The sequence below is a fragment of the Aricia agestis genome, chromosome 2, assembly GCF_905147365.1.
Source record: "Aricia agestis chromosome 2, ilAriAges1.1, whole genome shotgun sequence".
Lineage (NCBI taxonomy): Eukaryota > Metazoa > Arthropoda > Insecta > Lepidoptera > Lycaenidae > Aricia > Aricia agestis.
The window spans coordinates 12,191,791-12,218,324 of NC_056407.1; the positions used below are offsets into that span (position 1 = coordinate 12,191,791).

The window sequence follows — 26,534 nt, forward strand, 5'->3', positions numbered from 1 at the left end:
CTGATTTAGTAAATAATACAAGATTTATTGTTAATAATAATTTATAATGTATTTGTTCATAATTACGTATCTATTTAAAAGTAACTCGACTAGAGAATATTCGTTGTACCCAGAATGATGTTATAGACTAGTCGATATTTCGTTGTTCCTTAAATCAGGCACCTTCAGTTGAAAATGTCTATTGCATTCACAACATATTGGACCGCCTATTTCTTCTTTCGAAATACAAATACTGTTGTAGATGTCCATAGGATTTTTACCTTTTTCAAAATTGACTGGAATCGAATAAATAGCTTCGTTGTCGGAATAAATGTTTTCTTTTCTTTTAATTATGTCGTAATTTTTCTTATTCTTAGCACTCTGATATATATCTTGGTTTGGAGACCAGCCGTCGTGTTTTATTTCGTTGTTCTTTACGTTATACTTATTTATTATGTTATTGAACGCAGTAGTGTCTACGTCGTAATCATATTCTGAATTTTCGTTGAGTGAACGCTGCGACATCCAAATATATCTCGACATAGGCTCCTCTGGGCCCCATAATCTTGAAGGACGGAAAGCTGACTTGATTTTCTGCAAATAAATTATAGATGTATAATAACCTTGTGTGTATATTATGAGCAGTTCACGCTTTGGAACATAACAATTGCAGGTTAAGAGGCTTCAAGATCTTTCCGGAAACTAAAATTGTTTCAAAAAATTGCAAAATAGATCTTAGGTTTTAGTATGCTTTATAAATAAATCATGTGCCTTGCTCTAATACTATAAAGGCGGAAAATAAGTGTCTTACTTGTTACTTCCGACAAACTAAAAACTAAACAAACTTTGAAACGAATTCCAATCAACATTGACATACTCCCGAAAGAAGTCGCGAGTAAAATCTAGTGATGCAAAAAATGTAATGATCACACACTCACCGAAAATAGATTGAACTGCTCCTCCTTAGCCACTGCTATACCAGCTAGTATGATCATAATCACCAATATTCCGATCAGCACTCCACCGAGAGGCCACAACGTCTGTCCATTTCCCCACGTCGCTCGAAGCAAGGATCTCAACCACCAGCCCGACACACCCATCAGCAGGATCGGCGTCAGCCACCACATCATCAGCCAGAACCAGGGTAAATGCGTTCCGGTTATAAACTCTATATCCACTGAGAGGTAGAATAATCCTGAAAAGAAAACAATTTAAACTATATACTTGACCTGTGAATGGAATTTTACGGTACTTATATTGACTCAATAAACATTAGTATGCTTGTTTACAATATTATTTTGAAATAGTTAGTACTTCTTTTTATCAAATCTAGCAATTTTTCTTGTCTTCTGACCATTTCATTAATGAACAAACTTTGAAGTTTGAACATTAAAACCAAAAAACTTACCATAAATAAATACAAAGCCTACGACTTCCACGACGGTGGTGAAAACCGCTAGCACTGGCAACACCAGGTCATCCAAGATGGCCGCCGCGTTGAGACCCTGAGCCAATATGGCGACGGTGACTGCGGTGCCCAGGGCGGAGGTGGCTGCAGCGAAGGTGCGCCAGTTGTCGCCAGCGATGCGGTTCAGCTTGTGGTATACGGGGTACAAAAGTGTTAACTGAAAAATCAAACGATTCGAGAATTATTTTATAATTATTATAATCATTAATAATTATTATGCTGACTAACTAGAAATTGTATGTTGTGACTTGTAGAAATAGCTTTAGCTATAGTATTACAAATTTAAATTGTCATAGAAGTAAAGTCTAAAGTTCAGTTAAAAGTTGTATTTTAGTCATTCAAATATTATAAATTACAGCTGCTACACTAATAAACTCAGTATCTAATTAACAAAACAATCAAAGTTACCTAGATAACATTACAAAGTTGTTTTTTAATTAAATAGAGTAACAACATTATTTTGAGTAAGTAACTAATAACAGTAACAGTATTATACATAATACTTTCTTTGAAACCCTTGAATAATATTGTAATTGGCTTGGCAACAGTTCCACATGGTAATTTTAATAAGCTAAGCGAATGTGGCAGCAGCCTGCAAGGTTTTCTCGACTTTAATCTCTAAGATTCTGGCTAAAGATTGTGCTTATTCCTAATTATATTGCAAAACTTCGTTAAAATATTTTATAACTTAATTAGTTTTGTGAAAAGAGCCAGCGCAAAATATTTTGGGAACTTCTGATGATTACGTACAATTTGGCAAGCGTAATTTCTATAGTACCTACATCCAGTTTAATTTCTATAATAGCTAACTTTACATATTAGATGTAAAGTTAGCTATTATAGTATTATAATATTTAAATGTTATAATATTTTATACCTCTTTTTTTTCACTTTACATCAGCCTTTCCTAAAGTGGGCGATAACGCCCCCTTGTGGGCGCTGAAGGTCTACAGGGGGGCGTTGTAGGACTCATAAAAATAAATGGGGGCGTTGTGTATAGGCTTGGGGGGTGATTTGTAATGTCATTTCATCTGGATGCATTTTAAATTGAACAATGGGGGGCGCTAAAACAAAATTTGTTCTCGGCAGGGCGGTAGACAAAATAAGTTTGGGAACCCCTGCTTTACATGAAGCTTTGTTCCTCGTCTCAACGTATGAATCATAGACGGCAGTTATTACTCATCTATAGACGATGCCTCTGATTTTCTACTTCCAAACAACTCACCAGTGTGATAATTCCTGATGCGAAGACAACTCCAAAGGCAAGTAAAGGCCACTGCTTTGGACGTTTTTCCGCCACAGACGACTGATATATTAAAACTAAAATGGCTATAAAACTCCTGTCGCTATCACTTCCTGTGTTGATTGACTGCCACAGAAATACCCACACCCATCCAGACAAAAAGTTGGTTATTATTACGAATGTTGATGTCCTGAAAGCGAAACAAAGAATATACTTTTTAGATTATTTTATTCGAATCTCCGATTTTTTTTTGGTTCATAATGTTTGCTATGAAAATATTCGTACCAATACATTCTATAACGTCTTTTACGGACTAAAGCAGGCCACACACGCAAGAGTGTACCTGAGGGCCTAGACAAGTGGCAAGTGATTATCGTAAATGCCAACGCCAACGCCACAAAGTGTATGGGATTTGACATAAGTATTCGCTAGCGAAGCGATGACGTATGTCAAATCGCATACATTTTGCAGAGTAGACAGAATGATAGAGTATGCCGACTTAGAACTGATGTTGAAATTTTTAAATTTGACGTATTATGACTAAAATCGTCGCTAGGGTTGTTAACTTGTTACCTACGAATTTAAAATTATGACATATTCGCTGGACGTGTTCCTCTTTGGTCGTATTGTTGTTTGTGTTTTGGCACATGCGAATAAAATTGTCAGAATCCAATTTTGAAATCTTTATTTTAAATATTTAAAAATAAATTATATCAGCCAGCGCGAGGCACATTCCGCTTATAATCCTAGTGAAACCCGACGAATTTGACAGATATTGAAACCTGTCCGTCTCTTTGCAGTCGAACTACTGGTCCTTATGTCTATTGTGCATTTTGTTAGCGTTTACGATAATCGCTTGCCACTTGTCTACTAGGGTTGACAGGTTTGCCTGAACAGGTCAACATTTCAGGTAAGCCGAAGCGTGTATGTTACAACCATAAAGTTATTATACCTAGCGGAATAGAGCAACAATCTCGAGCTGTCAAACGTAACCCAAATTGGTTTTCATCTGTGTGAAAAATATGTGTACGTATAAACTTACACAAGCATGATTGAACATGAATTCTATGAGATTAAATTGTCAACGTGCGGCACGTGCCGACTGGTATCACATGTATCACACGTCTCTTTTTACCACGCAGTGTTACTGATAGTGACATCTCTCTTGCTCAGGCCTTTGTTTCTCTATTCCGCTAGGTATATTAACTTTATGGTTACAACTTACAGGCCTGACATCTACCGGACAGGTGTAACTGTACAGGCAAATCTGTCAGGTACACCTTTGCGTTTATGGCCTGCTTTAAAGCTAAAACTGTGCAATTTTATACAGGCTGCAAATGATTACTGCAATACTTTCTTTACCAAAGATGCAACTTACCACCGTACATCAGAATATTTGTACAGCGTTCCGCCCGAACTGACCAAGTACCCACTGACGATGTGCGAAGACAGCAGCGCCTGTACCATAGCGCTATGCCAGATGCCAGGCTGCCCAAGCGCCGACCAGTACTCGCTGTCGAGGAGTGCCGTCAGGTTCTGTGTGCTCGACACGAATGTGCAAAGGCCGATCCCTATTACTATTATCATAGGCGATAGTATAATAAGCGACGCCTTCAGTGACTTCTGGAGGTAGAGCAACCTGAAAAAGCAGGAGGTTGTTGTTAAGAATAGTGCATACGTTACATACCCATTAGAGCCCCATGGTAGTATCATAATATGTAGCGTAAATGAAAATTGTTTATGAATTTTAATACACACATAGTCTAGACTTTTATAACTATTAAGAATGAAATTTACTGCTACACTATTATAAATCTCCACCAAGAACCTACAGCACAATCAATTACATACCAGCCTTAGAACAATAGCTATGAAACTCTATGTTACAATAAATATTTCAGATATCGGCATTCGTTTAGCGCTCAGTATCGTAAAATATACATACGTAACGTCTAATGTTGCCAGTCACTTGATCAAAGCGATGATCCATCAATTTCTTAATAGTGTTACGCGGACTAAATATCCTAGATGGTTTCACATAACGCTACCGAAGTACCGACTATTATTGTACACGTTGGAAACTCTACAATCGTAAAGTGGGCAATCGACTGACGAAGTTATTTACTTTTTCATGAAACCGTATGCACTTTTAGGTACAATGCTATTAAAATGCGTAAGTATTTCTCATTATCTATGTAACATGTTCATGGTTAATCCTCCGAACTTAATTTTGATCCAATAGATTAGCGTTCTGGGAAACGACAACATTATAAGAGTTATTTTTCCAAGAAAAAACGGTTAGGTACCGCATGTTCTTATAATTTTAGCGTAACGTAGGCGTACATCTACTCATAGATGTTGCTATAACTTCCTAATCGTAAAAACGTCGTCGAAGAGGCAGTATTGCCCGTTTGTCGATCGCAATTCGCAACCGAGACGCGAATAACTCTCAATACCACAATCCCTCGTCAGTCGATCACCTCCATTAGCAACAATCATAAAATTGTCCCCTCAATAAAAGTACCTAGTCAATTTATATTTACCGCGTTATAACTGTTTATTAAAACTGTGTAATAGTATTATACTTACATAATGGGCACAAAGAACCATAAAACGAATATAATAATCGCCATTACGCCGAGATACTGCGGCTGTTCGGTGAATGGCGCCAAAAACGTCGAGCTGAAAATTGTTAATGATATATTTTTATGCCAATTACAATTATTTATGCCGACCGGAGTATAATTTGATGAGTATTTAGCATGGTAATGTTTTGTTTTGCGCGCAGTGTTGGGAATTTATTTGACTTTTTATTTTATATCATTTGGAACTTGGTTTATATTCATATATTTCGTCTCATAACATAATGGCTTACACCACGAGATTAGTTAATAACTAATCTCGTGGTGTAAGCCATATACATCTTCATATTAATAACATAATATTATGAAATTCGTTTGAAGTCGTGTTTGTATCTAGATTCTCGATACTTTTTGTTGTTGTTTGCTGTTTGGACAAAAAATGTCCATAAATCTCTCAAATCATCTCTTCTCACCAACCCAAGTAGTAAGGACATGATGATGATGTCAGATAGGCCTTTATTCCATCCAATGAAATTTGATTACCAGCGCTGATCCTGGGTTGACAATAATTGGCTTCCGACTCAGTTTATTTTAGTGCCTCTACCAGTCAGGCATTGTTAAAATAAAGCCTATTACTTTTAACATTTATTTTACTGAAGCTCACCAAAGGCTAATTTCACGAAAAAATCGTGACCGAATTTTACACAAAGGGTATATTTTTATGTAGAGAAATCTTCAACCAATTCAAAGTTTCAAAGCTACATATTATTGTAGTATGCTTGCAATAAAAAAATAGTTTGTTGTTTATCAAGCAAAATTATAATATTTTTCTAGATCAATTTTTATTCCAAGCCCACTTTGTGTCCTATTGGCTATTCTAAATTGCTGCAACATTCAATACGCAGAGACCATCCATACTAATATTATAAATGCGAAAGTGTGTCTGTCTGTCTGTCTGTTACCTCTTCACGCTCAAACCGCTGAACCGATTTGGCTGAAATTTGGCGTGGAGATACCTCGAGTCCCGGGAAAGGACATAGGATAGTTTTTACCCCGGTAAAATGTACGGTTCCCGCGCGATATATGAATTTTGGCGCAACGGAGTTGCGGGCGTCATCTAGTAATTTATAAATCTTAACTCCGTTCATTCACACGCGTTCAAGTTTTTCTACACCATGCAATTTCCCGGCAATTCACTCTAAATAGTAACGGTGAATTACTTTTCCTTGCGTAATAAGTAAGCGTCTATCATTGATAACTTCCACCTTTACTTATATGGATATTGCTATATGGATAACATTTATGTTAGGTAATGTTGAGTGCGTTATGACTTATGCCCACAGCAAAAAGTACATTTACTTTCAAGGAAAAATGATTTAAGAGAGCTCATTGGATAGATTTCTCTAATGTGCCTTTATTTTACTGGTGATGGCCATTATAATAGTAAACTTATCACCAGTTTTTAATAACTTAATTTTATTACTACTTACTTGAAACATTCGGTTGCATTCATTTTATTCTCGTATCCATTCTGAAATTAAAAGAAATAATTATTACCTATGGATTAAAAAATATATCTAAAAACTTCAAGTTTTCTTGACTGTACCTACTAAAAGTAAGATTAACAACTCAATCTAAAGTGTTTTCCGTTAACCGTCACCAGTTTCCTGTCATTGTCAACATTCCAATTATCTGAATGTTTTTTCCGTTTTAACAAAAGAAGTTGCTTTATTTTTTGTTTTATGTTTTGATCGGAAATTTTGTAGTTGAAGTTGAACGTTATGTTTATGTCCTAAGATCACACTAATAATACACAAAGTTTGTGTGTGTCTATGTATTGTATTTGTTTCTGTTAGGTATTTCTTCACTAGTTACCCAAGTTAGGTAATCTTTTCTTAAAATATCTCCATACAAAGGGTATGGTAGTAGTTCAACTCTATTATAAATGGTGCATTTGAGTTAAACATGGGCTATTTATATAATAATCGGCCAAGTGCGAGTCGGACTCGCGCACGCAGGGTTCCATACCGTTATAGAGCGAAAATAGGCCAAAAATTGAGTTTTTGAATGGGATTAGGCCCTTAATTTATTATTTTAATTTAATATTATTTTTAATCATTAAAAGTACAGATATAATTAAGGAATATCTAAATATTTCAAGCACCTGTTTGTTTCCATTATTGATAACGAGCAAGAAAGGCCAAAAAATCACGTTTGTTGTATGGGAGCCCCTCTTAAGAGGATTCCACACCGCCGTTTTTCCATACAAACGCTGTCCCCTGTTTCCTCCCTGGATAATGCCGGTAGAGTTATGATTTTTTTCCTGAATATCTATGGCCACTATTAGCATGTCCCTATGATATAATATAAGAGCGTCCGAAAACCCAAAAAAATGGCCAGATTTTCCTCTGTGTTCAAACACCCAGAAAACAAAACTGGCTAGAATATTAAAAAAAAAATAAAACGTAGGAACACAGCTCAAGCCTTGCTTTAATTCTTAATGAAAAAATTACTTTAATCTGTTAAGTTTTGGAGAAGGAATCAGCGGACAACGAATCGAAGATTTTCTGTTCTTTTATTAGAACTTTTGTCGTGTTGTCTCTATCGCGCTCTGCGGTGGGAGACTTGAGATTGGTGAGACAGCAATACATTTTCAAATACCTATTTTCAATTTCTCTCGCCCCTGGTGTATCCTCTTAAATATTAATTTTATTTTGTTTTTAGTATTTTTTGTTATATCGGCAAGAGATATACATAATCTGTGAAAATTTCATAACTCTAGCTACAGCGGTTCTTGATATACAGCCTGGTGACAGACAGACGGACAGACAACGAAGTCTTAGTAAGAGGGTCCCGTTTTTACCCTTTGGGTACGGAACCTTAAAAAGCACAGTTTTCCGAAAGTTGGAAATCTGTATTTGCTAGCTTTAGTAGGAAATGCTAGTCCCCAACGTGAAATAGATTAAGTAACTATGACTTAATCTTATGAATATTATAAGATAAAGTTTCACGGGTATTATGAAATAATAATCGCATTATTAATCCATACTAATATTATAAATGCGAAAGTGTGTCTGTCTGTCTGTCTATCTGTCTGTCTGTTACCTCTTTACCATTGGGCCCATCATCATACTTTGTGTACAATACTGAGATAAGTCGTTACCTTAAATTTTTTATAAGTAGTAAAACTGTAGAGAAGACGATTAAAAACATGGCTACAGGGAAATCGCCAGGTCACGACGGTCGCAGTATTGAGCACCTAAGATTCGCGGGCAAACATATGTCAAGAGTTCTGGCATTACTGTTTAATATCTGCATTGTCCATAGCTACTTACCTGCTGATTTAATAAGGACTACGGTTGTGCCAGTTACTAAAAATCGCAGCGGTGACGTTTCTGACAGATCGAATTATAGGCCAATATCTTTAGCGACAACAATAGCTAAAATATTTGACAGTGTGCTTAGCTCCATTTTGGAACAACATTGTAGTCTCCATGATGGTCAGCACGGGTTCAGGCGTGGACTGTCAACGGAGACCGCAATAATGAGTCTAAAGCACACGGTCAAATATTACACGAGCAGGCGTACACCTGTGTACGCATGTTTCCTCGACCTCAGCAAGGCTTTTGATCTCGTCTCCTACGACATCTTGTGGCGAAAATTGGAAACTCTTAGTTTACCCGGTGGTTTCACCGACTTGCTTAAATCTTGGTACTGTAATCAAGTGAACTATGTGAGATGGGCTGGCAAATATTCAGAACCGTACGGGATGGAGTGCGGGGTGAGGCAGGGGGGGCAGACCTCGACCCGGCTCTTCAACCTGTACGTGGATTCACTGATACGGGAGCTCAGCGGTACTCGTGTCGGTTACCATATCGGAAACGTGTGCGTCAACAATATTAGCTACGCGGACGACATGGTACTGCTGGCGCCATCTGTCGGTGCATTAAGGATATTACTCGGTATTTGTGAAAAATACGTTGTCTCACATGGTTTAGTTTACAACGCCAAAAAATCACAGTACATGGTCTTTAAGGCTGGCAGGAAATGTCCCAATATTGTTCCCCCTATACACCTTAATAATCAACCTCTAGAGAGAGTGTACACTTGTAAATATCTGGGACATTTCGTGACTGACGGCCTTCGAGACGATGTGGACCTCGAAAGAGAGCGTAGGGCATTGTCTGTTATGGCAAATATGTTGGTGCATAGATTTGGTCGTTGCACGGACGCCGTAAAAATTACTCTTTTTAAGGCCTACTGCACATCTTTTTACACCTGCAGCTTATGGACCAACTACACCAATAAAACGTACAATGCCTTATGCATTCAATATAATAATGCTTTTAGAGCACGGTTGCGGCTGCCGCGTTTCTGTAGTGCCTCAGCGATGTTTGCTTTTGCGGATGTAGATAGTTTTGAAGCTATACTCCGCAAAAGGACTGCATCGCTATTGGCCAGGGTCCGCGGCAGCGGCCACAGTGTCCTGAGAGAGATAGTCGACAGCGGGAATTGTCCTCTGATCGACTTCATGATAAATAGGACTAAATCTCTTTTTAGAATAGAATACTAATATAGCGATAAGTTTCTTTACTAACAATTTTATGGGTCTGAGTAATCTGCAAAAAAACATTTTTTTTTTTTTTTTACGCCCAAACCTCTGAACCGATTTAGCTGAAATTTGGCATGGAGATACCTTGAGTCCCGGGAAAGGACATAGGATACTTTTTGTTCCGATAAAATGTACGGTCCCCGCGCGATAAACGAGTTTTGGCGCAACGGAGTTGCGGGCATCATCTAGTATAAGAATAAATAACACTTACGACTGTGATTTGCAGTTTTGTGCAATCCCGCAAAGGGAAGGACCCTTTACCAATCCAAATGATATAAGCGGCGGAGAGAGCTACGTAGATCATACTGTAGGCGCAGCACAGATATGACGTCAACAATCTTAAGTGACCAACACCTGAAAAAGAATAAGAGAGAGGTGAATAATAGAAGACCTAAATTTTTTAAGTGAAACAAAAATTGAAGTATTTTGTTTTGAACATCATCAAAGGTTCAAAAGAGTGCAAGAAGAAAATAATATTTTTATGTCTTTTCATCTATATTCGTGTAACACTATGTAGCTGCGAATTGGTATGTATCGCAACCCGAAATCTACTTATAGAAGTGGAATAGTTCACTTATAGAAGTAAAAAGTAAAGAAAAAGGAAAACTGACGTCAAAAGTCTGAAAATTGATCACAATTCAAGTCCAGCCAGTAGCCACCGATAGTTCCTGCACGGTCATTATCTTATTAATTTATGACTGCATAATAAATGAATACTTACAAAATATTTACCTCGCAATATGGGGACAGCTCTCCAAACTCCCACGGGATCCTGCTGGCTTAGCTGCCCCATGGCCAGCTGCAGCACCGCCGTAGATACCCCGACGGCCAGCAGCCAGAACGAGTAAACAACCAGGTAGGCCAGCTCTCCATACTTCATCGCCTCTCTCGGTAGCCTTACGGTGTTGAACAGAGTGAGCGAGACGGCTATAGTGCATATTTGCGTGCTGATTATGTTGAATATCCGTCTGAATGTCTGCAAAAGAAAGAAGCTGATTAGCTTATAGGTGTAAAGTTACCGAGCACAGATAATATAAATAATTGTGTGAGCGTTATTTATAACAAGTTAGGATCAGATAATTTATACCTGAATACTACAAGTCATTACTTGGAGTGTGAGCGCTTTTTAACCGACATCCAAAAAGGAGGAGGTTATATGTTCGGCTGTGGAGATTTTTTTTTATTGCCACGCGTCAAAACGCATTATAGGAAAAGCGCTCATACTCAGATCTGCGCTAGGGTGATGACTCATGAAGTCATGACACGCATGACAGGAAAACCTTTTTACCATAAAACTATTAGAAAAGTCATTAAACTTCCTCTTAGCTTCTCAGTATTCGCTTAAATAGATTCTTAAGCATTTGGAGTAAGATCGGACTAATATGAAAAATCAATATCTTGGTTTTGTTTTACAAGAAACAATGCACTAGCCACTAGGTATCTTCACAACAGTGTAGTAAGAGGAAACCTAATTAAATTACCGTCAGAACGCCTTGCCAATTAACGAGTGTGCCATGTGAGACCACATGCAACCAGGTACACGTATATGAATGGGCGTACCCAGGATGTTAGTTAGGGGGGGGCAGCATATCTGTTTCGAGAAGCTGGTCGGTTTGATATATTGAAACAAGAAATCATGAAAATCGACTTTTATTAATCTGACTGAAATGATATTTTGTTTCCAACACTTCATTTTGCCCCTACCTGGGTACGCCCATGCGTATATCGATTAATTCATATCCATAGTAATTATAACATCCATTTTACTTGGTACTACGTAGATACTAATCATCATCAATCAGTCGTACTATCCTACTTCATACTATCCTACTAATATTATAAATACGAAAGTCCTTTTGTTTGTTATCTTTTCATGCCCACACTGATGAACCGATTTTGCTGAAATTTAGTATTGTGATACTTTGAGCCTCGGGAAAGGACAATTATTTTTACAGTCTTTTAGAATGACGTTTCAAAATCTTTGTAAACCCATAATGAATAGAAGTTTTATTATTTTATAAAAATTTCGAAGGTTCTGTAAACTATAATAACCATAAATTAGTATTCTTTGAATCTTAATCTTTGTGGTTATTCTTGTGGAAATAAACAAGTTTAAATAATTTATGCACTTTTTTTGTTTTCTTCATGTCTTTACTATATTCATTGAAGATTATTTTTCACTTTAAATACAATAGAATACAATAATTATTGAATACGGAAAATCAAGGCCATTATTGAGAAAAAAAAACATTACATAATATTATTATGTTGAACGTCTTAAGAGATAAATAAAATAATATTATAAGAAGGAAAATTTTGCTTGTTTGGATCCAACAAACTCTAAGACAACTGACTGATTTGAATGAAAATTGAGTAATGAAAAATATAAAGCCGCCCATGACGAGAGTCACAGGTTAACAAAGAATATAAAAAAAAATATTACGTCTTAAATCTACGATGCATTAGTATATAAAGTGTCTAATTTGGTCAGCAAACTTAAGAGCCCCGGAGACGATCAACCGGTTTAATTCAAACCTTACGTGTTTGATGCAACCGTTTGATGTCGGTTTGAACGGTTTGTCAAACGACACTGCGCAGTTTCATTCAATACGCGCTGTCGAGAACACGTCTTGTGATGCAGAAGATGCTCTAGATTCTAGAACGAGGATCGCGATTTTCTTATCTTTTGTTTATAACGTTAATGTCCTCTGTCAGAAGAGAAAAAAAAGATATACGTGTGAGAGCCATGCTTCTACACGAATGGGCCGGCTCGATCGAAGAAATACCACGTTCTCACAGAAAACCGGCGTGAAACAGCGCTTGCGCTGTGTTTCGCCGAGTGAGTGAGTTTACCGGAGGCTCAATCCCCTAACCTATTCCCTTCCCTACCCTCCCCTATTCCCTTCTCATCCCTACCCTCCCCTATTACCCTATTCCCGCTTAAAAGGCCTGCAACGCACCTGCAGCTCTTCTGATGTTGCAAGTGTCCATGGGCGACGGAAGTTGCTTTCGATCAGGTGACCCGTTTGCTCGTTTGCCCCCTTATTTCATAAAAAAAAGACTGGTTCAAAGAATGGTATGGACTATGGACTAACATAATATCGTTTTACCCACGAACATCTACAGAAAGTGCTAGAAACTACAGCTTCTTTCTTTTTTTCTTCTTCATAATCCAGCACTAAACTAAGCCGGGTTTGATCAAACCTTCAAACGCGTCGGAACACGATCAAACGGCGCATCAAACACAACGAAAATATGAAATTTCATCAAACAAGCTTCAAACTCGTAAATGTTTGACAAACCGTTCAAACTAGCTTTGTAAACGATCAAATCGGTTTGAGTCAAACCAAAATTTACGTGTTTGAATCAAACCGTTTGATCGTCTTCGGGGCCCTTTAGATCGCAAAGGTTTATGGAGTCAATGACCTAAGAAATTAAATAAATGCATAATGATTAAGCTATGCAAGTACTGGGGTAATACCTAAGCACTTCGTTTATGTTAAGCATGTTTGCGTAGAAGCGCCAATGTTATGAAAACTCAGACTTTGCTTTACGTCTTTACTCGGAATACTCAGTACCTAGACATTCTAAGTATAATGCATTGTTATCACGTAACATAGTTGTATATTTTGTAATGTAAGATACCGGAACCCTACCTATTATGATAATCTATAATCTATATATATAAAACTCAAAGGTGACTGACTGATTGACATAGTGATCTATCAAGGCACAGCCCAAACCACTGGACAGATAAGGGTGAAATTTGGCATGCAGGTAGATGTTATAACGTAGGCATCCGCTAAGAAAGGATTTTGATAAATTCCAACCCCAAGAGGTTCAAATAGGGGATGAAAGTTTGTATATAATAATACTTCTTAACGCGAGCGAAGCCGCGGGCAAAAGCTCGTTGTTCATAATGATGTAAGATTTTTTACTCTAGACTCGAAAAGTGTAAACGTATAGTTCGTAAAACCCCTAATTAAAAAAAATGGCATTTGTAGTATTTAGGAAAATTTTCCTAACATAATTGTAATGATAGAGAATAGCCCGTATACATAATAGTATGAAACTCAGAAGAGTAAACGAATTATAAAAAAACCAGCTGATAAAACAAAATGTAATAACTATTACAAATTAAGTGCATGTGATAATTCATAATTCTTAAAGGTGCTCCCTTACCGGGAGCATTTGCTTGTAATGTAGCGTTACAGAGTCGAGCATGACAATGCGAACCTTGTAATGATACAGTGTGTAATATCTTGATACAACTTGTAACATCAACTAGCTATAGAATGCTCAAAGTCGAATGTTACATTACACGCAAGTGCTCGTCAGTCAGGGAGGTAGTACTTATTGTAATGTAATGCTCAAAGTCGAATCTTTAATGTTACACGTGTAATGTAATGCTCAAAAACGAATCTATAATGTTACATTACAAGTGAATGCTCGCGGGAGCACCTTAATGAAAATATAAGTCGGAAAAAAGAAAAACTGAGTCGTGATTGTTAAAACCCTTCATAGTTGACCTTGTTGTCAGCGAGGACTTATCTAACCTGCGAGATCCGTCATCCGGTGCCATTTAACAGGAAACGTCGGGTAAGATTAAATTGCAGTGCTTAAGGCAAGGCAAAGTTAAGAGTAGGTCTTAACTTTGACGTCTAATTGATGTAGTAGCTGTTTATTATGTAGCGACCGTTCCGAAATTATAAACCAGTGTACTGTTTCCCAAAATAAGGACATTGTATACGATGCCATATTGTACTGGTATACCAAGTTTGACGTTTTATAATCCTAAAAAAAGTTTTTTTACGTAATGTAACGATAATTTTATTGAACGAATTAACTATGTATCGTCGTGTCTAGACGTTGTGGGCACTGGCCAATAGTCTACACTCTACATAAGCTATGTCCACACTATGCACTTTCATCTTCAATTTTCGCCATCCTCTTTCATCCAACTTTCGTTTTGGCGCATTCAATATAGTATGCGTCAACGAACGCAACGCCAACATTGTAATTATTGTTCAGTTGCAGTGTCTGTCAGATTATTTTAAAATGTGACGTGCGACTTATTTGGTCATAAGAAATTCCAGAAAAAAAAGATCCAAGGGAAAGTTTTGGATACGGTCAGAGTGCATGCGTCGCGGGCATACCTCACGTGCGCTGTTGACTGCGTTATAACGCATGCCCTTGATGACCAAAAAAAGGCACAGTGTGGACAAAGCTATAGAGCTATTCGATAAAATGACCAAGGTGCGACATTAAATACAACTAATTTTCAGAAATATAACTTCTTATATTTTTCGAGTTACATAATATAGAGCCCATAAAATACGACATAATAAAAAGTAAAATCTAAGTGAGCAGTATTTCAAAGATCTTTATGTTAGCCACGAACCAACTATAAATCAAAACACAGCAAAAAGTTACGAGAAAGAGGTACGTGCGAATAACATAATGTGCTCTCTGAACTTCGGACATTCAATACTAACTCTTTAGCGCCCCAAGTCTCAAGACACAAGAATGTGGGATTATGAAATGGTTTTCTGCATTTGAATTAGTTGGAGGTTGTATATCACAGTCACATATCTTCTAACTTCACTTGCAGTTGTGCAGATTGTAAATTCTGGGCTTTTTTTTGATTTGGTATCTTGAACACTTAATTTTTTTTAGCCTAAAATTTCCTCCTGATGGGCAAGGGCCTCCCCAAGATTCTTTCATCTTTTCACTGAATTTATTATCAATATTATGCTTTTATCGCTTAAACGTTTATTTATAATATTAAAATACAGTTTAGTTTTTATAACTTTTATTTTAGTTACTAAAGAAGATAACAATGTTAATCATTGTAGCAACGTTCCTAAAGTTACATAAACAACATCAAATTATATAATTATGTTAAAGGAAATAAAAAGTCCTAATAGACAGTGAATAGTCACGGTATCATCACAATAATTTATTATACGGTATACCATCTTTATACTAGACATAATAATACGCGCACGCAAAGTTTATGAAGCAAAACATGACAGTATTACGACCACGTTAAAATGTGTAATTGATTTTGTTTAAAAAAACAATTTTCATGGACTTTGGCAGCAGTATCCAACCACGAAAATCCTTTGCTTTGAAACTAAAGAGCCCGAGGGACATCCCAAAGCTACCTTGGAATCTGCAAAGAAATTAGTCAGAAGAAACTAAGAGAAGGAAGTATTCCAAATTCATGGACATAGCAAAGTTATTATACTGTATGCTACTTATTTTTTATATTGTGGTCGTATTGGAATGTTGTAATGATGCGGGTCCATAAAAACACATTCCTGTCCGCTAAAAACCTATGGAAGAATAGATTGCGGCCTAATGGAGAAAAGATTATCTAATGATGAAGCAGATGTATGCCTCGTGGAGGAAGCGACAGCAATTATCATCGGTCATCTATTTACTTTTGTCGTTTCTTTGATTTGCAAGGTCGTTATACTAGTAAAACGTACTAGGAGTTATTCTTGTTGTTTTTTTTTTTGTACGGGAAAAAAATAATCCCAAAAAATATTTACTCTTCACTCATCTATATATATAAAACTCAAAGGTGACTGACTGTCATGGTGATTTATCAACGCACAGCCCAAACCACTGGACGGATCGGGCTGAAATTTTACATGCAGGTAGATGTTATGACGTAGGCATCCGCTAAGAAAGGTTTTTGATAAATTCCAACCCCCAGGGGTTCAACTAGGGGATGAAAGTTTGTATATAATAAATAATAATACTTCTTAACGCGAGCAAAGCCGCGGGCAAAAGGTCGTTTAAGTATAAACTTCGTTATTGTTACATTTCTTGGGCCTCGCCAACTAATAATTGCCATTTACTTAAATCTGCAATATATATCTTTAGAATTTGAACCCCTTAAGAGGATACACCAGGGGCTAGAGAAATGAAAAAAAAGAACGTGTAATATCTATAGCTGTCTCCCTTACCTCAAGCCTATACCGCAGAACGCGATAGAGACAACTGCAGAAAATCCAGAAAATCAACGATTCGTTGTCCCCTGATTCCTTCTCCAAAACTTAACCGATTTAAGTACTTTTTTCATTTAAGATTAAAAAAAGGCTTGAGCTGTGTTCCTATGTTTTGATTTTTTTTTGTATAATCTAGCCAAATCTGTTTTCTGGACGTTTGAACACAGCGGAAAACCTGGCCATTTTTTTGAGTTTTTGAACGTTCATATCTTATTTAATAATTAAATTATGAAAAAAAGAAAACATAGGGACATTGTATTAGTGGCCGTAGATATTCAGGAAAAAAATTATAACTATACTAGCATTATCCAGGGAGGAAACAGGGGACAACGTTTGTATGGAAAAAAAAACGGTGTGGACTCCTCTTAATCTAAATATAGATCTTAAAATTAATGTTTCGTTACTAGATCACCCGCTGAACTAACTACGAACATTTTAAAGCTAAAATTTGCCAAATCGGTTCAGCCGTTCCTCAATTTTAACAAGAGTAAAAAAAAACATGGTCATATTTTACTAGATGTCCCAGTGAACTTGATGTCCCTCATAAGTTTTTTCCGGACTAATAAATTATTAAATTATATTTTATAAAACTTGAACTGAGCATTTTCTCAGTTTAATTCTTAATTTGACTATAAGGAATCTTCAATGAGATCAATAAACCTGGACCATGATGCATTCGCTTAAATTTGTATACTGTATAGTTTAATAATTAACATTTGTATAATGTATAGTGTAATTAATATTCACTATAAGGAAACACTGGATATCTGTTATACGTTACGAGCTATCGACGCGTGAAATTGTTTTGCATCATTTCGTTTGGAGAAAAGTCTATGAGAATTTCTTCGCAGATATGCAATCACAAAGGTACCAGTGATCGAGATACTTAAGAGGATACACCAGGGGCGAGAGAAACTGAAAATAGGTATTTGAAAACGTATTGCTGTCTCACCAATCTCAAGTCTCCCACCGCAGAGCGCGATAGAGACAACACGACAAAAGTTCTAATAAAAGAACAGAAAATCTTCGATTCGTTGTCCGCTGATTCCTTCTCCAAAACTTAACCGATTTAGGTACTTTTTTCATTAAGAATTAAAGCAAGGCTTGAGCTGTGTTCCTATGTTTTGTTTTTTTTGTATATTTTAGCCAGTTTTGTTTACTGGGTGTTTGAATACATAGGAAAATCTGGCCAATTTTTTGGGTTTTTGGACGTTCTTATCTTTTTTAATAATAAAATTATGAAAAAAAAAAACATAGGGACATGCTTATATTGGCCATAGATATTCAGGAAAAAAATCTTAACTATACCGGCATTATCCAGGGAGGAAACGTTTGTATGGAAAAACGGCGGTGTGGACACCTCTTAATCACTATGATTGCAAGAGAGATTACATTATTACATTTGCCAATTTCCACTATGTAGCGATCTCTGTCCATAGTACTGTATGGCGCTGGACGCCACCCATCGGCAGTATTTTTAGTCTAGCTCCTAATCCACTTCCCGGCCCATTATAAAAGTAGTGCAGGACATCTAAAGAATATTAGCTATCTACAAAAAAAATATTAAAAAATCCAAAGGAGGAAAAAAATATTTTTTTTCGTTTTCAAAAATGCAGTTAAAAAGTTCATTTTATGGAGTAACAAGTTCTACAGTGGTTTAACTCTATATTTTTTTAAATTTATAATCGGCTTTGAAGCATTGAGTTCCGAATAGAAAAGTCACGTTTCAAATTCCTATCATTTTTAATCTAGACATTATATTACAAAAATATTTGGCACACGTATTAATAACACGTGTAGGTATAACATATTCAAATATTGTCAAAATCGGAGACATCGACTTTTTTTTCCTGACCGTTTGGCGTGGAACGCCCCATATAATAAAAAAATATTTGGTGAAGATTGATTCTTCTGAGTTCTAAACATTACAATATTATCGTGCATGTATAACGAAACGCGGAAACAAACAAGTGAGTCAATATTTTTATAATCCGACGGCATGTACAATATAACGATGACAAATATAAAAGTATGTTGAACACGGACAGTGGACAGTGAAATGAAACGTATCATTAGATCGTAGCAAGTGGTATCGCATGTCTGTAGTTTTCCTCTTAATCAATATGTAATTAACTTTTAATTTCTGTACCGTTTTCGAATACTCATTCCATCGGATATAAATTACTTACAGTCCTCCCAAAGTGATAATGCGCATATTTTCGTAATTTTTCGGCAACGATCGTATTTCCCGAGCGTCGGAAGACGTCGCTGCAAGCGCTGTTTTAAACTTAACTTTAAGAAAAACAGCGCTTTGCAGCGACATAGAGGCGCCTGACGTTGCTTGGACGTTACCATGGTAACGCTGCGATGGCTTCCCGGTGACCGGCAACAGCGGACAGCCACCGGCTTTGTGATATTTACTTCTATTTCCTTTGAACAAGGTGCAAAAGGCAAGTTTCATAGATTCGGGTGTTATCGTGATTACGACAATTAGCGAAGATTCCCATGCGCATTATTAATTTGGGATTACTGTACATTTTATTAGTTTCAATATGCATGCACCTTATCTTTATGTTTGTGAATTAAAAATCGAACTACCTAGATGACGTCCGCGACTCCGTTAAGCCAAAATTACTTTATTTCGCGTACTTTTTTCCGGGATTAAAAGTATCCTATATCTCTCATAGTTTCATTTACTTAGTTCAAGAGACTCAACGTTTCTTCATACCTTTAAGCATAATTGTTTTAGTGGTTTGGAAGAGGTAACAAACAGACACACAGACACTATTTCGCATTTATAATATAAGTATCGATGTAAATCACCATGTTGGGAGCATTATTAAATTTAACCTTTACTATAGTTTATTGGGATTTGGGAGCTTTTGATAGGAATTTTATCCAAAAAATATATCTAAATATAGGTAATACGTTAGTTGATTGGTAACTGTAACTAATCTATGGCGTTTTTTGACTGACTTCCAAAAAGGAGGAGGTAATACGTTCGGCTGTATGTATTTTTTTTTTATGTATGTTCAACGATTACTCTGCCGTTTGTGGTCCGATTTACAAAATTCTTTTTGTATTGTATAGGGTTTGACTCGAATTTGGTACCATGTTCATAAAAGTGGTGACTTGATGATGAGGGAACTCCTCAAAATTTATATGAAAACATATAGTGATTTCAATTTTTTCTGAAGTAAGTATTTCAGGCATATACTACCAAAAAGTAAGATTTTGCACCAGGATGTACCCTGGTTCTGAAGGTACCCAACAGAACTTTTGAATCCTTATAGATACAAGTTCGAGGATTTTGGCTTTATTTAAACTACTCCAAGCAAAAGCCAATGGATTGTACATTATTTCTGCTGAACATAGGCTAAATTTTATTTTGGAAAAAATTGGGTTTCATAAGATATTTGGGTTTTTCAGACGCCAGGTGTGAAATCAACCAGAAAAGTTACTTATTTTGCGTACGCTGCCGAAACTATAAAAGATAGAACCATAAATGTTCTAAGTAATTGTAGATCTTATAAATATCTACAAAAAAGTCCGCGACACACTGTACTTATCTATGTCGAGTGAGGCACAATAACCATTGTATTATTAAAAATATTGAATTTTTTTGGACTACATTTAAACGCGTTTGTTTGACTTATGCTATTAATGCCTATGAAAATAAATTATTTCATCACTAAGTTCAGTTTATGTAGATAACATTTGGTCTTTAAATGATTAAAATTGGACGTTTAGTTTTGAAATTATGGCAAAATTAAAATATAACGTGGGAGAAGAACTTCGCCGACTTCAAAAGCATGAAGATTGAGTACAGAAATAGTTGAGGCTTAGGCGAAGTCTGAAGACGGCACTATAATAAGGAATAAGAATTATTTGATTCTTTTTAGATTATGTTTAAGAATATTACTTTTGTTTTTACCTTGGAAGTCGGTTTTAATTTTTTGTTAAAAAATAATTATTAAATTTTTAGCTTCTACAAAAAATTACAAACCGGGCTCAAACTTTTCTCAATTTAAGTAACTACCAGCAGCTGCAAACGTGTCATGACGTTTTATTCACCAAATATTCCAGCATTGAAAAATATTATCTAACTTCTTGAAAATATATACTTAAAGACAGTGTAAATACTAAGGGGAGGATAAAATTTACCCCGTGAAAGTACCTATATAATTGTATGTGGAGAAATTTAAACTGCCTTATCATTAAGTTGCCATCTATCAGGGCGAAAAACTGGAGCGTACAAAATTGAAAGTGAATCCACCTACGTGTTAAGTAAAGCATTTCAAGATTTTATTTCCCTTATACGTAAGCGACTTAAGCAATAAAGAATTTCTAAATTGAAAAACTTGTAACAACTAATAACACGTCTTGCAAAAAGTTCAATAGATTTGTCCACACTGTGCCTTTTTTTGGTCGTCAAGTGCATGCGTCATAGCGCAGTTAACAGCGAACGCGAGGCATGCCCTCTGACCGTATCAAAAAACAAAAATGACAATGTTGGCGTTGCGTTCGTTGACGCATTCAATTATTGAATGCGCTAAAACGAAAGTTGAATGAAAGAAGATGACGAAAATTGAAGACGAAAGCGAAAGAAAATTGAAGACGAAAGCGCATAGTGTGGACATAGCTATTCTAGCCTATTTTCCTAAATTAAATCTATACGAGGCTGCTATGTTGCTTGTAAAATTAAAACATACTAGATGACGCCCGCAACTCCTTTGCGCCCAAACTCGCTTAACGCCCAAACGCGCAAGAACCGCACATATTTCCCGATTAAAAGTATCCTATGTACTTTCCCGGGACTCAAAGTATCTCTATATCAATTTTCAGCAGAATCAGTTCAGCGGTTTGGGCGTGACGAGGTAACAGACAGACTTTCGCATTCAATGTCAATGTCTAACTTCTAAGTATAATTTTGCATTTTCCTATACAAAATCATCTAACATCCACAGTATATATCACTCCTTATAAGCTTCATAAGTATAATAATTACAGTCCGACATCTCCTAAGACTACCATACCTTATATGCTTGATACAATAATCAGAGCAGGGGTGTTATAACTCGAACCGTTAAACAATATAAGGATGTTTTCATGCCACAGGATGTCATATTATATCATTACGGCAAGCAGACTTTTAGTTTCAGCCTGTTATTTTAGCGAATTGATTTGCTATAACTCCAACGCTTACTATAGCCTATAGGGCTAGATCCCTTTATTAAACGTTGGAGTTAGGAACTAAAAGAACTCGACATAAGCCCAAGAACATTAAGTTAGAATGATAACATTATTTTTTTAAAGATTGTTGGTTAAATAATTATTTTATAGTGCTACTTACATGATACTAAAATATTGTTATTCTGTAGACTACGTGTAAATATTACATAAAAACACGGAAGTAATCTTAAGTAATGTAGTTAGAACGTAATTTTAAACTACTTGTTACCTATGTTGTGTGTGAAATAGTTTTATACTTCAATATTATAAATTAAGTCAAGTAGATACATCAATTTATAATTACTAGAGTACACCCAATGGTCGAAATTCGACCTTAGTTTCAACGACAATAGGACTACTACCTATATTTTGTAAAAAATATTGACTTTATCAGATTTTTTCAACTCTTGTCTCTGGGACTCAGCTGATCTCAGACTGGCCGTGTAAGCATTGTCTAATGGTATCTCAGATTCAATAAAAAAAACTATAATCCATTTTCAATTTATTAACTTGTTGTCAACAGATTTCAACCATAAATAAAAGAGTATAATTCGTATGTATAGGCTTGTCACTCAAAAATCTGTCATCTTTCTAAGTGTGTGTGTTGTAGTGTGTGTAATGTTTTATTTGTTAAAAAAATGTATGTTAAAAGCATCATTTCAAAATAATATTAGCTCGATGCACTCCTTCACCATATAAACTATAACTGTGCAAAATTTCATTCACCTACGTTTCCCCATTTTTTAACCGACTTCCAAAAAACGAGGAGGTTATATATTCGGCTGTAGATATTTTTTTTATCTTTTTTTTATTTTTGTATGTTCGACCACTACTCCGCCGTTTGTGAACCGTTTTTAAAAATTTTTGTTTTGTTATATTAGGTCTCACTCCAATTTGGTCCCATTTTCACAAAAGTGGTGATCTGATGATGGGATCCATGAGTAATTGAGGGAACTCCTCAAAATTTATATGGAAACATATAGAAATTTTGGTTTTATGAGAAGCATCCTCTAAGCATATGCTACCAAAACGCAAGATTTTGCACCAAGGTATACTATGGTTCCGAAGATACTAAGAGAACTCCGGATTCCTTATATATACAAGTTTGGGGGTTTAGGCGTTGTTTTAAGAACTGAAAGCATATGCTACTATTCAAATTACATTCATCATCATCATCATCATCACTACCATGTCAGGGTCACCAATGTCACAACTCACATGGTTGTACCTATATGGATACAATATACACACAACACCATAAAATATCATCAGTCATCACGTTATGTCCTTATTTATTTGGTATATTTCAAAGCGATTTTAATATAAAAAATATACTTAATGTTGTTTCAAAATACATAATATTTCAAGTACCACAAAATTGAACATAAGTAACAAATTCAACCTTTACTCCAGAGCGAAAGGCACACATTTGGGTTGGATTGAAGGAAACGGGGCACTATGGAAAAAATACTTAGAAAAATTTTTCGTCAGTATTTTAACCTCTTATAACCACCCTTTTTGAATATACCAATTGATAGGGGGCGCCAACGGGAGCAAAAAAGCTCAGATAAACTTTTCTCAAAAATCAACACCTGTCGAAAGACAGGCCGAAATATGACCCTCGTTAGCACGGAGAAAATACTTAAAAAAATTTGGACGAAAAAATTAAATCTCTTATAACCACCCCTTTTGAATACACCAATCGATAGGGGGCGCCAAGGGGAGTAAGAAAGCTCAAATATGGCAAAAATAGAAAAATTTTGACGACAAAAATACAGCCCCATAGGACCACCCCTTTTTATTACACCAATCGATAGGGGGCGTCAAGGGTAGCAAAAAAGCTCAGATAAACTTTTCTCAAAAATCAACCGATGTCGAATGACAGGCCGAAATGTGACCCTTGTTAGTATGACGAAAATACTTAGAAAATTTTGGCTAAGGTACCCATGTCACCAACATTTAATTGACGTAGGAACCTACGTCAATAAAATGTTGGTGACATGGGTTAAGGAGGATTGTTTTGGGTGAGAAAAACTGCTACTTACCGTTTCCACCGCCAGAAAACTCTCCGTTTAGAAGAAATTCGCATTTGAGATTTTCGTAATCTTCAGCTAAGATCATCTGTTTTCTGATGCTTACGAAGTATTTTTAAGGCATCTCAAGGCTGTGATGAGTGGGTCTTACTTAACTACTCAGCCACGGATACCGAAGGGGGGGGGGCGCAGCCCCCCGCCAAAACAAAAACAAACAAAATCTAGAAAGTCCAAAAGTAGGTTAGGTTAGGTTGGAACTTAGACCACAACACCCAGATATAGGAGCCCCGCGTAGCGGGGCTCCGTCGACTTTCTTTTGTAGTAGTGTGTCAAATAAATTGGGGTAGGTTTGTAAACATTTACCAAGATTAAGATAATATTAAGGGGTTGAAGTATTTTCTTACGCGATCGTTAGTAGGAAAATAAAAAGAGTGAAATTATTATTTTTAACAAAAAATTAAAACCAACTTCCAAGGTAAAAACAATAATATAGAACTAAAAAATATTAAATAATTTTTCCTATCTAAAGTGCCTTTTTCCGAATTCGGCTAAACCTCAACTACTTCTGAACTCAATCTTCATAATTTTAAATTCGGTGCCAGTTCCAAAAGTTTCAATTATTCTGTCAGAGAACTAAAGATTCAGCTATCTGGTATCGACTTCAAAATGATGAAGATTGAGTACAGAAATAGTTGAGGTTTAGCCGAATTCGGAAAAAGGCACTATTAGATAGGAAAAATTATTTAATACTTTTTAGTTCATATTATAAGGATGTTATTATTGTTTTTACCTTGGAAGTCGGTTTTAATTTTTTGTTAAAAATAATAATCGTCAAATGGGATACAAAGTTTTTCTCTCGCGTATTAATATATAAATTTTATCCATATTTTTCACAAAAAATTAAGAATGTGCAAAAAATATTCCGTTGTATTTGGCCAATAATATTATGCTATTTCAATAATAACTAGATGATCTTGTGAACTCTCTCCTAATATAAACATTCCCGGACCTGGACTTCCACAAACATTAAAAGAGTAGGTTCAGCCGTTCTCGAGGTTTAACGATACCACTGACCAACAAATTTTAAAATAATGTTTATCAAAATAGATAGATAATAAATTATATACTTAATAACAAACCACAAAGAAGGAAAAGGAAAACTATGTTCAAATGAAAACTGCGCTAGAGTTCTTCTTTAACAGGTAGAGCCAACAGTTACGTGCAAATTCTCCGCATAGTTCATAAATTTCATGAATATTTTACGAAGTGCAATCATGAACAGTACTTACATAATAATCACATAGTTTTTTAACTGCTTTCGTCATTAAGTACAAAACACGCTAGTTTCAAATTGCCTCTAATTTGTGATTAACGACAATCGCGAACAATTTTCCTCTTAATGAAAATGTGGAGTTGTTTAGAGTTGGTTATTATTTTATAAGTCTTATATTATTCAGTGATTGATTTACTATATTTAGGGTTAACAAATAAAGAAGGATAAATACAAAATATTATGCTCTATCTGTGTAAGTACCTAAAACTTCAAGCCATCATAAAAAAAAGTAATAAATAATATGATTTCTTAATAATAATTATGTTTACGCGAGTAAAAATTTGTTTCTTTCTTTTGTATAAGAAATTAAATGAAGTTCGGCACCTGTGACCTGTCTATAATATTTGTCCTTCTCAGTATTATTGTCTACTAGACTAAACATCGGAATAATAACAACGGCTCCTCATTATGGTATGGAAACGTCCGATTTATTTGTAAAAGCTCAAGAAAAAACGACGGATTATGAGTTAGTTTTAGTGTAGGATTAAGTACCTAATATTTATAAAATACACTAGAAACCATTCGCTTCATTTATTGAAAAATCTGTATCCAAATGGACATTTTATAATTAAAAATATTATAATGTGTAAGTATATAATTATTGTAAAAAGATGTGCAAGAACTATCGAAGTAAAATCATCCATCTACTATGACATAACTTCAACTTTAACCATAAAACTGCTTACAATACACTAACAAGGTCAATATACAATTAGTATTACCCAGCCATTTTGGAATGGTCGTGTGAGTGAACAATTTATTCCCGCACTTCGAACAACACGAAACGGTTGAGTCAACACTGCCATATAAAATATTTACTCGAATAATACTCAAGTACGGTGAAAAAGAAGAGACGGTGGCGCGCATGCGCTTTGCGCGTAAACTGAAGAGACGGAAGGCAGGCGCACGTAGTGTTGTCATAATTAACAACATGATACTATGTTTATGCGACAACTTAGTGTGGTATTGAGAACTGAGTAATGATTTTATAACTAGGGAAGCAGTTCTCACTTTGCATGAAATCTATAAATTT

At 35.8% G+C, this 26,534-nt stretch overlaps 1 protein-coding gene across 2 annotated transcripts; it reads right to left on the reverse strand.

Moving 5' to 3' along the window:
• On the reverse strand, positions 1 to 26,381 carry LOC121739742 (sodium-dependent nutrient amino acid transporter 1-like). 2 transcript variants are annotated; one of them, XM_042132291.1, is made up of 10 exons: positions 26,224 to 26,381; positions 10,617 to 10,860; positions 10,096 to 10,238; positions 6,763 to 6,803; positions 5,280 to 5,372; positions 4,069 to 4,329; positions 2,673 to 2,880; positions 1,388 to 1,604; positions 918 to 1,174; positions 1 to 573 (listed from the first exon to the last, which is right to left on the reverse strand). In XM_042132291.1, exons 1-10 carry the CDS (start codon positions 26,305 to 26,307, stop codon positions 121 to 123), a joined length of 2,001 nt encoding a protein of 666 aa, XP_041988225.1. In that variant the 5' UTR covers positions 26,308 to 26,381; the 3' UTR covers positions 1 to 120. The 2 variants fall into 2 exon arrangements, with proteins under 2 accessions (XP_041988225.1, XP_041988226.1); XM_042132292.1 differs by lacking the exon at positions 26,224 to 26,381 and having other exon boundaries at positions 10,606 to 10,672.
• Between the last annotated feature and the right edge of the window lie 153 nt (positions 26,382 to 26,534).

Coding starts and splice junctions, on each gene's coding strand:
- LOC121739742 (XM_042132291.1), bottom strand. CDS start 26,307: ATGGCAGTGTTGACTCAACCGTTTCGTGTTGTTCGAAGTGCGGGAATA. Junction 4,330..5,279: donor TGGTTCTTTGTGCCCATTAT/GTAAGTATAATA, acceptor CTGCTTTTTCAG/GTTGCTCTACCTCCAGAAGT. Junction 574..917: donor AGCAGTTCAATCTATTTTCG/GTGAGTGTGTGA, acceptor ATTTATTTGCAG/AAAATCAAGTCAGCTTTCCG.